General features: G+C 43.5%; 2 protein-coding genes across 8 annotated transcripts in view; one reads left to right on the top strand and one right to left on the bottom strand.

The window, feature by feature from the left end:
* The window catches only part of il1rapl1a (interleukin 1 receptor accessory protein-like 1a), a 184,522-nt gene extending 181,148 nt beyond the window's left edge, over positions 1–3,374 (top strand). For 5 of the 7 annotated variants that reach the window (XM_084954857.1, XM_084954856.1, XM_084954855.1 and 2 more), the window contains 2 exons: positions 617–661; positions 1,084–3,374. In XM_084954857.1, the coding sequence (XP_084810983.1) occupies positions 617–661; positions 1,084–1,805 (767 nt within the window). In that variant the 3' untranslated portion in view covers positions 1,806–3,374. The remainder of the gene's footprint in view (positions 1–616; positions 662–1,083) is intronic. The other 2 variants (XM_084954860.1, XM_084954859.1) reach the window with 1 other exon arrangement.
* Positions 3,375–7,387: 4,013 nt separating this feature from the next.
* Positions 7,388–11,806, bottom strand: LOC146370872 (nuclear receptor subfamily 0 group B member 1-like). Its single transcript, XM_084954866.1, has 2 exons — positions 8,608–11,806; positions 7,388–8,373 (listed from the first exon to the last, which is right to left on the bottom strand). The coding sequence occupies exons 1-2, from the start codon at positions 9,245–9,247 to the stop codon at positions 8,132–8,134; spliced, it is 882 nt and encodes a 293-aa protein (XP_084810992.1). The 5' UTR covers positions 9,248–11,806; the 3' UTR covers positions 7,388–8,131.
* Positions 11,807–12,171: the final 365 nt, after the last annotated feature.

Genomic DNA, 12,171 nt, shown 5'->3' with positions numbered 1-12,171 from the left:
TGTATCGTCTCAAACCTCTCTGGATTAAAGCACTAGATCATAGCATTTCTCACTAGCTGTTCCCATACTGTGTACTACAGATATGGGAATACAGTATGCGGTGTGTACCGGGAGCCGATATATTGAACAAATTTATCATCCTCGCTGGTTTTTATCCATGTATTAATAAATCCATGAAAATTCTGTCTGAACATATTCTCATGTGTGCTAACTCTGTTTAGCAGTCTGTCTTTGCCAGTGGTACACAGTGTGCTCTAGTTAGTAGCAATGCTGTGTGTTTCTACTGTAGGCTTCATGTGAGAAAGATAAAACGCAAACACGTCCTAGCTGGTCCAGACAGAATTAAACATCAGTGGGTAATGTGTGAAGGCTCTGAGCCCTGCTGACTGAGCCGCTTCTATCCTTTAATCAAAAGAAAATTGCCGCCAGCACCACTGCCAAGTAAAATCATTGCAGATGAATGTCCAATCAGAGAAACATGGTATGTGATTAATCGTATGTGAAATAAAAAGATGACTGAGAGGGGACGCAGCCACGCTTCTGACAGTGTTGAGCATGTTTCTGTGTCTGTAATGTGTTCTGCCTGTGACCTGAATGTTAAAATGTTTATGTTTAGGTCTCACCAATGAGCATTACCAGGATGACACGCGGCTCTTTAGAGGTACTCGCCTTCGGTCTTTTCCTCTTGCATCAGCTGCTTTCATGCTTAGAGTGGCACCATTGTGTGATCTGAAACATCAGGCCCGATTCAATAGCGAGCTCAGCCCTAATCCTATAGAGTGTGCAGCTTTATCAATCACTGGTTTGCAGTTAGAGCCATATGGATCTGCTCTATGTGCATAAAATGTTAATTTATATGCTGCACCTTTGTGCACACTTAAAGCTCCATATTAAACGGGTGTTAGTAGACCAGATACCTGTCACTGTCTTGTGTTTTGTGTCTGATGCTGTCTGTGTGTTCATCCATCACTGTGTTGTGGCCCTGTTCTCATTAGGTGAAAACAATGCTCACTGCAATGTTTTGCCACACTTGTGTCACATAAATTTTTGCTCTTCTCTTTCCTTACCGCTTCTTTCCCGCAGCCTACATAGAGGACGTGGCCCGCTGTGTAGACCAGAGCAAACGCCTCATCATAGTTATGACACCCAACTACGTAGTGCGGCGAGGCTGGAGCATCTTTGAGCTGGAGACGCGACTGCGCAACATGCTGGTGACGGGTGAGATCAAAGTCATCCTGATCGAATGTGCCGAGTTGCGCGGAATCATGAACTACCAGGAAGTGGAGGCGCTTAAACACACCATTAAGACCCTTACTGTCATCAAATGGCGTGGAACCAAGAGCAACAAGCTCAACTCCAAGTTCTGGAAGCAGCTGCAGTATGAGATGCCCTTCAGACGCACGGAGCCCATGCTCACGCATGAGGCGGCACTAGACGTCAGCGAGCAGGGCCCATTCGGAGAGCTGCAGACTGTTTCTGCCATGTCCATGGCAGCGGCCACTTCCACGGCCATGGCCACCGCCCACCCAGAGCTGCGCTCCTCGTTCCACAGCACCTACCACACCACCATGAGGCAGAAACACTACTACCGCAGTTACGAGTACGACATGCCCCCAGGAGGGACCTTGCCACCTCTCTCATCTCTGGGAAACCAGCACACCTACTGCAACATCCCACTGACACTGCTGAACGGACAGAGGCCACCCGGGAAGAGCCGAGAGCACAGTCTGGAGGAGGGGCACGCCAACAACGCCATGCTCCCTCTGCTGCCCAGGGAAACCAGCATCTCCAGCGTCATCTGGTAATGGCAAGCAGACTCGGCGCCAGCTTTAGGAAGATCGGTCAACGTCAGACATGACGAGGTTACAGTCTGGCAGTTCTGAGGAACACAGTTCGAGGTTGTGATTACGGCAAAAAGCATTTGGATCCGTATGGCTCCGGCAGCTAGTCATGGAGGTAAAGCAGGTTCCTGGACGTGGTTTGTCTTGTTGTTCAGTCGAACTGCACCTCGTTTCCAGAGGATGTTTTCTATGTGGAACTACAGGGGATAATGCGAACACACTGTTTCATTAACTAGTGAGAAATGGACTCACAAGGACTCCATGGTGAAGAACCAACACACTATGGCAATTATTCACAGGAACGAATACACACACACACATACACACATACAAGAAATTGCATCCATACAAGCAAAAGGAAAACAGGGTCTGTACATATATTTCAATTTATTTGTAGCATCAGTGTTTTCCTGTTTTGTTCTTTTGTTTATTTTATTCAATCATGTTTGTTGCCTTCTCTAATGTAGGACTTTTGCTTTAACTTGTCATAAAGAGTTGTATATTTTTAATCCTTTTCTCTTTTTTTGTCTCTTTTTCTTTTTTCTTTCTTATTTTGTAACACGCTCGATAGGAAAGCCACTATGACATGTGCGTGCGCTGTTGTGTTTCTTTGTTTGTTTGTTTAAAAATCTTTGTGTTGTTTAAAGAGAACTTTTTTTTTTTCGAACTTTGGGAAACGCCTGGACATTTCAGGAGCTTTGAGGAGCTAAAACTTGTTTTCGTTTACCTGTAAAAGGTGTATCTAGTTTAAAAGGAAACTCTCTCTTTTAAAAAAAAAAAATATATATAGAATATGCAAAAAGAAGGAGAAGCTGGCAAAAATATATCGTCTCGTGGGACTGAAAAGGAGGAGTGGTTGGGGAGCAGCGCTCGTCCTCTCCAAGCAGATAGACTGGCAGATCTCTCTCTAAAGCTTCATATTTTCTATTGAAACAAACAGCCTTGCTGTTTTAGAGTGATAGTGAAATGCCTCACCTTAAAAAGAAATCTGTAGATTATTTTAAAAAGAATTCTATTTTTATAACTGAAAAGAGTTTGCTTGAGATGTCATACTTATTTGCATTTCATCTTCCATAGAAAGAGGATTTGTGTATAAGTGTTATGCTGGTTTTGTGCCCTTCGGTGTGGCTCCTGGTTTGTTAAAGAGATTAAGGTGGCTTTTGAATCCCACATGACAAAAAAATGTCCTCTGCTCTTCTAGATTCAAAGGTAAAGCATTTTCAATGTTTTGGTTTAAAAAAAATAACAGTATTATTCCCATCCTGATAATTCATTTGGTTCATATGGATAGTTCATGTTTAAGGAAAGAAAAGAATTCCTTTTGTGTTTTGAAAGACTTTTTACATATATTTGAAGGTGTGATTTTTGAGTATGCATAGCAAATAGATATGTATTCTATATATAATATAGATATTTATATAAATATATAAACACAATTTTCACTTGGAAAGAAATGTCTATCTTTATAGAAACACAATCATGATCAGTTGCCCTTACTTTCTCACTGCACATTAAAAACATTGATTTCCTTTCGATGTTTTCCTTTTGTGTCCAAGTTGAACCAGCAGTAATTCATAACACACCTGATTACGCTCTTATATTCAGAATAACCTTTTTTCTTTTTTTTTTTCATTACCACATGATTTTGTAATGGCTAGAGTCAGCTACATCCACCAGATGTGAAACAGGACATTTGAATCAGTGATCAGCCCTGGGAAATCTGGCACAGGGTAAATGAACAAGTGTTTTAGTACTGTTGAAATAAGTCTTTAAACAAACTGTGCCTTGAACGTCCAGTTCATAGACGTTATAAAGATCTTTCTATACAGTCTATGATCCAGCTGCTCTTTCTGGTGGATAACACCGAAATGCTGTAATACTAGACTCATTGGAAGGTGGTGTCCATGTGTGTACAATCATTGCAACTACATTTGCCCTCTAAGAGAAGAGACGGGCACGTTTCTTGACCCTATGGTATAGTTGTGTCCAGAAATATGCCAGATCTAATCATATTCCTCTGTCCTCTATTTCCTCATCCTGTCAAGAAACACGTTACGTAATTACACTGATAATTATTCTTTCTTGCAGCAAAATGTCAGTGCAGTGAAGAAAGGAGAAAGGCAGATAAGCAGACTGTTTAAAGGAGATGTTCTGGTATTAGATAGCATGAATGCAAATCATGGAATTTAACTAGAACTAAACAAAACACTGAAAATAGGTGTGGAAAAACATGTCAGCTCATCAGTTCATGCAAAACAAAAACTTTTTGTATCATAACTTCTAGTCTGAACTTTTTAAAAACTTGCCTCTGACAAATACTTATCCGTACTAAAAAACAAAACAAAGAACCACTGAGACAATAAAAACACTGAAACTAATAAAAACGAAATTATTTTTTAAAAGAATAAAAATTAAACTGAAATGAGCAGCTCTTTTTCTTCTTCTTCTTTCAGCTGTGCCTCATAGGGTCGCCACATCGGATCATCTGCCTCCATGTTTCCCTCCCTAGCATTCGCCTCTGTCACACCAACCCTCCGCATGTGCTCCTACACTACATCCATGAATCTCTCTCTGTGATCTTCTTCTTTTCACTCATTCGTGGCAGCTCCATCTTCAACATCCTTTGTCCAGTATAACCATTATCCCTCCTCTGTACATGTTCAGACCATCTCAGTCTTGCACCTTTAACTTTGTCTCCAAAACACTCGACCTGAGCTTTCCCTCTGATGTACTCATTTCTAATCCTTTCCACTACTAAAGAAGCATCTGAGCATCTTCAACTCTTCAACCTCCAGCTCAGTCTCCTGTCTGTCAGCACCACCATCACCAAGCTATACGTCATAACAGGCCTCGCTGCCATGTTGCAAACCTTCCCTTTTTAACCTCACTGCTATCGTTCTGTCACAAATCCCCCCTGGTGGCAAAGTAAAACAAAAACAAACAACTTCAGTGACTTGAACTCTGTAAGTGTGAACTAGCTTAGTTGGCCATTTGAGAGAAGTGTGACATACAAACATACAGGTAACGATGGAAATCAAACGGTGTCTAAAACAAGCACCATGAAATTCTCTGGTTTAAAGCTACCTGAATAAGTTTGCTGCATGCTCTCCCCCTTGCTCTCTCCTGATGTTCACTACCTTTCAGATAGAGCCAGAAATGCCAAGTGAAGATAAACCTTTAACAAAAAAAAAGGTGCTGATATAAGAAACAGCTTGGCTTAAGGCCAGGCACTTTCAGTTGACGCCTGACATTTGCCTGCACTTTGGTGGGTGAGTGCTGACAAACAGTGCCATCTCCTGGGGATACACACTACCTACAACGGGTGTCTGAACACTGGTAAACACAGAGACAGAAAGCAGATTTACTGATGTCTGCCAACCCCAGGAGAAAACACAGAAACTGGGGCAGAGGAAGAAAAAAAAGCAGGAAAAGACTGAGTAGAAGGTAGAATGATGAAGAAATGAAGCTAAAGACAGTGTTTATAAAATTCAGCCTGTGGACATTTTTGCTGGAGACAAGGGCGGTGGTGGTGGTGCTGGGGAGTGCTGCTTTCAGACTATGCAAACACCAAGAGAAACTGTAACACCGTACCAATTTAAAAAGAAAGAAAGACAGAAAGAAAAGGGTCTCAAATGGTGGAATTTGCGTTGGTTGTATTCTTTTTGTAATAAGTGATGCCAACTCGGGCAAACACCCACAACATATTGTCAGCTACAAGAAAAGCAGCCTCCTGCCAAACCAGTGTGGTTTTATTAGCAGACACAGGATTAATAGACTCTTTATTACCCAGAGCAATTACAGGCTTAATTGGAGAGAAAATAGGCCCCGATGAGAAGGAAAAAGGCAGAGGAGATAGACGGGATGGCTTCAAAGTCCACATGAGCACATGTGCAAGGCCGTTTCCGTGTGTGTGTGTGTGTGTGTGTGTGTGTAAATACACCTTCACGTGCATGGTTTTGTTTTTTTCTTGCCATTTTACTCTTTGCAATGCCTTATCTGTCCACCAGGAGGTATGTGAGCTATTTCATCAGTATCTCAAGTTTTCTGTGCCAGCCTTTATTATTGGCATCACCTCCTCCCTTTAGTGCTTTGCTGTTCTGCTTGCATGAAATTAATAGCAACAAATTAAGCACAGAGACACTGCTTTTTCTGCTTTAGGGCACCATTGAAAGGTCTACTGATCTCGAAAACATCTTTTCAGAGAGTTTTTGATGTGGAGCCAGAGAAGGGAAGCAATTTGACTGAAAATTCAATTTGATCAACTTTTAGTGATTCACTGTTTGCGTCCTTGTTCGACAGAACAGTAAATATGTTGATTTAAACGCATGCGTTTATTATAAGACTACGAGGCTGGTGACTGGAGAGCTCCCGATACAGCATTATAGTCTAGAAGTTTCAGAAATGTGACTCATAACTTTTTGTTCTTTCCAAGAGCCGTAATTTAACAATGTTGCCTCTCGCCGAAAGCCCCCTGCTTTGTGGCTTTTTAATAAGGTAGCTCGTCCTGCACTTTCTCCTCTCTCTGCTCTCACCTCGGAGACAGCCAAACGCACACACTCACACACACAGTCACCTCCCATGTTGTTGCGCCCCATTTTTTAAGGTGTACCCAGAAACAGGAGGTCCTTTCATACTTCGGTGACCGAGATGAGAAATCTTCTCCAATTTTACTCCCAACGAAGAAGCTTTACGTCTGTTTTCATCTCTTTCTTTCCTTTCTCGTTTGGGAATCACGGTGGAAAGCAGCTAAGCACTTTTACACACGTACCTAAGTGCTTTATTTGAGTAGTTCAATTTTCTGCCAATTAATATCGTTGTGATTTACTAATGAGTGTTATAATCAATTCACATTAAATAAATCTGACCACATTGTGATATATTATTGTAGACTAATATCCCCGCAGTATATGAAACGTAAAATCTGCTCCATGTTGATGCAACATTGTGACACAAATGTAATCGTTTTTTATCCGATAATTATCCGATCATATGCCATTTTACTTCTGATGTGTGTATAATGCAGGACCATTACTTGAAGTATTTCTTTAATGTGTGCTACTTGCTCCTTAATTAAAGTGTGTGAGAACTTCTACCACCATTGTTTGGGTATAATATAAAATGCTAACAATCTGGCCGGGTTATTTTATTGGTGCTGCCACAAAGCGAGGCCAAGTGCAGGCTCAGGCCATCTGACCTCTGAACAGTGATGACGTATTATAGCTGCTAGATGAGATGTTCAGGGACTGAGCTTCGTAACATCGTGTGGCTATGGTGTAACAGCAGTAAGTCCTTGTGCCATTGTCTGAGATGAACATTCACTCAGTAGTGTCTCATTACAGAGGTCTGGTTTAAACCATAGGTGTATTTTATGCGGCGTCTCTAGGAGCTTTTGTTCTGTTGGTTACAGGGAGATTATTTTTTTTCTCCAGCGAGCAAGTTGATACCTTACCGCACTGTTCCCACACTGCGATGGCCAGACTACGAGGAACAGGAACATTACCTGAGGTCCTTTTCCTCAACCACTTTTGCCCCTTTCTGTGTGCATGACAGGGGAAGTTGATCCATGTGACTTGCACAATCGCTACACGTTGTATACTGTTGCACTCTGGTGGCCTAACAGGGCATTTCACCTGAATTCAGAAGTCCTGCATCTGTGTTTATACTCCACAACTTACCTCCTTCACTGGACAGTGAATAGCTGCTAAACCAAGCCCTGACCTTCTGAAGATAATCTGTAGTTGATGTGACTGAACTGTAGTTGACATCAATCAGTGTGACTCATATTTTTCGAGGCGACGTGTGTCAGATTTCTTAAGTACTTTCTGCGTGTGTCCTGCATGAGACACATTATCTTCCTTCGTAAGAGTTTGTCCAGGGCTGATTTCACAGAGGAAAATGTGTCAGCAATGACGGAGCAATTATCACTCACATACATAGTAGTTTGTTTTTTAGGTTTTTTTTTATTATCATTATTATTATAGAAAAATATTTTATATAAAAACAAATAAGTTATGAATTACATGAGCTGCTTTATATTTTTCCTCTATTATGACATAGTCTTCCCTCAGCACATTCTCTCTTTCTTTCTCTGTGCCGCTCATTCTCACATGCACACTCACACTTGCTTGTGTTGGTCATTTCACAGTCACTGAAGATTTCCCAAATACATTTGTCTTTAATTAATTGAGTCCCACACGTCGTCCTCACCTGCCAACCAATAAAATCTTTGAGCATTTCAGTCTGACAGCTGAACCTGCTGAATTCATCTCAGTCCACTATGGACCCGTGACCTACTTCCCGTAGAACATCTCCATGAGGACCTCTTCGATGTTGACAGTCCCTATGACGGGTCTGAAGAAGAGCTGAGCGACCACTGGCGGGCTGATGGCCCTCAGCATGGACAGAGCTATGAGCAGTTTGGCGAACCGCGTCGTATCCTCGCGATGGATCAGCCTGACGTGCTCGTTTAGAGCCTGGTGCGCCTCTCGACGCAGCGACTGGATGTAGTGCAGACAGCGCAAACCCTCCAGATCTAGAGGTGGGGAAAGATGGGGGGAAGTGAAAAGTTGATAAAAAAAATGTTACAACGCAGAGAAGTAGTTAGGTAAAGTGTAAACATCAGAGCAGTCATGCTGAAATAAAACAAACTTTTACCCATCAATTAATAAATCAAACGGTATCATGTAGTCTGTGTGAAAGCTTCCACTCGTGAGCGTGGCACCTGTGCTTAAAAACTGATGCTCTGCTATCAAAAGCCCTGACCCACCTGGGTTGAAGAGCACGGCTCCCTTAAGGTACGCATATTCCTTCGTGCTTATATCTACACTCCAGCACTTCTTTAGGAAGGCTTTGATCGCTTCGATGTCCACAACAGAGACCCCGGGTGCCCCCCTGTTCTGGCCGCCCACAGCCTCGCTCTGCCTGTCCGGACAGCCCGTGAGGATGCGCTGCAGCATGCTCGGCTCCACGGTCTCCGTGGTCTCAAAGTCCACCCGGTCTTGTGCGAGTCCCAGCACGAGCAGAGGCGCCCAGCCGCTCCGGATCAGCACGAGCTGGTCGTCCTCGGGCAGCTCGCGAAAACAGGGGACGTTTTTCACGAAGCGCAGCGTCTTCACCAGGACCGCGGACGCCGCTTTGCAGGTCACCTGCGGGGAGCGGAGGACGCCCCGGCGCCGAGACGAGCCGCAAGAGCAAGCCTGCTGTCGGACCTCCTGCAAAGAGGCAGAAGCGAAAGAGGGGGGCTTCTGGAACAAGTGCTGCAGCGTGTGCTGTTGGGGATGCTGCTGTTGCTCCTCGGCGGTCACCAGGCGGTCATCACTCTTCAGAATGCTGTAGAGAATGCTGCTGCTGCTGCTGTTTTTTCGGCCGCTGGCACCCCGACAGCGGCAGCCCTCCAGCGTGGCCATGACCGCCGGCAGGAGCTCAGCGCGTCCCGCTGCTTCTTTGAAGCGCCTGAGGTCAGTGACAGAGGTAGCCCTGTTTTCTTAGCCCCTGATAGCCCCGAGTGAAGGGCAGAGCGTTTATATTAGCTCCCGTCTGTCCCCGCGCTTTGAGAGATTGTTCAGACCCCCTGAACACACACACACACACACACACACACACACACACACACACACACACACCCCCACACCCCTCCCTTCTCAAACACCGCCCCTCTCTCCACCCCTCTCCTATTTCCCACACTTACCTTTTCACAGCCCTTACATATTCAAGACACACCGGTGTAAATTATTTTTTATTATTATTTCTTATTTATTTTTATTGATTTATTTGCAAGTAAACACGTCGGACAGTAGCAGCTTTCATCTCTGTTGCTCACCTGTGAAAGGTTAACCATGGCTCAGATAAAACAGGAAATGTAACATTTCCGTCTGCTCGCTCGGTTTATCAAACTGTTCAGAAATCATGTTTGTTCGTTATAAAAACCCGACAGCCGTGCTTAATCAAAGAGACTTCTTTATAAATTGTGTGAAAGAAACCAAAAAGCAGAGGAAGAGAGCAAGAGAGAAAGAAAAGTGGAGAAGGCGCCAGAGACCAGCTTTATTCTCAGCATTACCTTGACTCTCTGAGCAGTCATCGGACAGAAGCCAGTAAAAGAAAAAATAGTCCAGGGAGGGATCTGAAGGCTTAATTATTTTAGGGACAATTTATATGATTTTCTATGAGAAAGAAGTAGGAAGAGCTGAGGCGCGAAGGCCAGCCTCCAACCTTGACTCGGACACGCTGATATTGATTTAACCGTGAAAACTGGAGCTGGTGAATTATGATGTCATGACTCAGTGCTCTCCTTGCTTCTGTCACTGAAGGAGGTATTTGGGAGGTGGTGGGGAGAGGGGGCGGTGGAAGTCAGTGAATGAGAAACTAAGAAGGACAAGTTGGGATAAAGCAGATGAATTAGAGGTTTATCTTAATTGCTCCTGGGAGGGATCACAAGTTAGGGTTGGCTGCTACCTGAAAGAGGGAGAGGAAAATCCCTCTGGGGAAATCAGAGCTGATTACAGAGGAGTTTAACCAGACAGAAAGCAAGCAAAAGATGTCAGGATGAGCAGAACTGTGGGTGACTAATGCAAAAGTTTGGAGCAAAGGTTCTAATCTCAGTTTGTTTTGTAGAAGGTCTGAGCATCTCTGCCCTGGCCACGTCCCAAATACCCTCGCATGCTTAAAAAATGAGGGTCTTAACAAAAGGTTGTCTTTGGTTTGGTGAAAGGATGACATTGAGTACATGGTTACATTCGTGAAATTGCAGTAAGCAGGACCTCAGTGTCCCTTGCTCTGTTGCATTGAAGGACACAGTTATGAAAAGAGAGACAGGATGAAAAACTTTTTTTTCTGTAGTGCTACAACATTGTTCAGAGGCCGAATGTCTTTGTATTGATTTAGCAGAAAGAAGAACCACAGAAATTTTTCACATGTTTATATCAAGGACACAGCGGGATAAACAGCCTTCACTCAGCCTGTCTCTTCTCCTGCTCAAGGCCCAGCCAGCGCAGGTTATAAAAATCCTCCCGTCTCAAGGAGAGATTACATTATGTCTTGTTGCAAAAGCACAGAGTTGAAAAGACAGCTGCAGCGCTCGGTCGATCTTTTTCAGGCCTCCTTTTCGTCTATTGTTTGTTTATCAGATTTGGACAAGGTGTCTTTAGGTAACTCTCCACTTAACCATCCTTCCCAGGGTAAATTTAGTCAATCTTAAATATTTCTTAAATATCTTTCACCTAACTGGCCTCCCACCACCACAACAAGTTGATGCTTTATTTAAAATTGGATGAAGATCTGAAAACTGATGCCAAACATGCCACCCTATCCCCTAAATAATGACTGATGCATGTCATCTCATAGACACGTATGTACCACCTTTGCATCTAAACACCAGATGAATTAATGCAAGATGTCAGTTTAGATGACAACAGTTGGGGTTTAATACTGCAACAGTTGAAAACATTTATCTGCATTACAAGTCTCTATCATTTCCTGCGAGCTAGGAAATCTGAAACAAATGGATCGGGCTGCACAACTAATGTGCAGAGACTGGCAAGTGTAAAACTTTAAATGGCTGTTGCTGAAAGGGTAGGGGGAAAAAAGCAATAGTTCAGTTTAATGAAAACTTTCAGGTTCTTAACTTCAGGAGGAAACTCAAGGGTAACGCGTTGATAATGCATTAATGAAATGTGCAGAGACTTTTGGTTTCTCAGGCTGAAGGTTGTTAGTTTTTCTTTTTGATATGAGGCAGACTTGTTCTCTGGCACGGTGCCTGCTGGTTCCCAGCCCAGTCTGACTTAGCTCAGCATGGGGAGGCCCTCTCACGGTCGCATCACACTACTTAAAGGATGGGATGGGACTTCTTACAAAACATAGCATTCTGTTTTGTGAGAGGGGGTTGCGTTGTTTGTGGCTTTAAGTCAAGACTCCTCTGAGTTCAAGTAACGTTTATCAAAAACTGCACGAGTGTCTTTTCGCACCTCGGCAAAGAAAACACCACCGTTCTCTTCTCTGAGTCGCTTCTGCCAGCGAATGGTCTGCTCTCAAATAAAAGCAGATCAGTAGTTTGTGTGTGCATGTGCATACAAAACGCGCAATTGATCTGCACTTTCTGAAACTCGCCGCTGTGACACGCACACAGCTCGAGTCAGGCAGCTTCAGCCACGGCACAGTTTTGTTTCTGGTGGTGAAATTTAGAGCAAGGTCAGAACCACAGAAGATATTTACTCAGACAGGGGCCATGGGAAAGTGAAATCCACTTGCAGGAATTACAGAGGGAGGGAGGACAAAAGGAAGTGCCATTAAACTAAGTGGCTAACTTTCATAAATCTCCAGATGGGATCATACCAGC

Source organism: Perissodus microlepis, chromosome 16 (assembly GCF_051167445.1).
Source record: "Perissodus microlepis isolate ML-2025 ecotype Zambia chromosome 16, ASM5116744v1, whole genome shotgun sequence".
Taxonomy (NCBI): domain Eukaryota; kingdom Metazoa; phylum Chordata; class Actinopteri; order Cichliformes; family Cichlidae; genus Perissodus; species Perissodus microlepis.
The sequence above is the reverse complement of the archived record's forward strand: the minus strand, read 5'-3'. Positions and strand labels throughout refer to the sequence as shown.

Coding starts and splice junctions, on each gene's coding strand:
- LOC146370872 (XM_084954866.1), bottom strand. CDS start 9,247: ATGGCCACGCTGGAGGGCTGCCGCTGTCGGGGTGCCAGCGGCCGAAAA. Junction 8,374..8,607: donor AGCCGTGCTCTTCAACCCAG/GTGGGTCAGGGC, acceptor CCCCACCTCTAG/ATCTGGAGGGTTTGCGCTGT.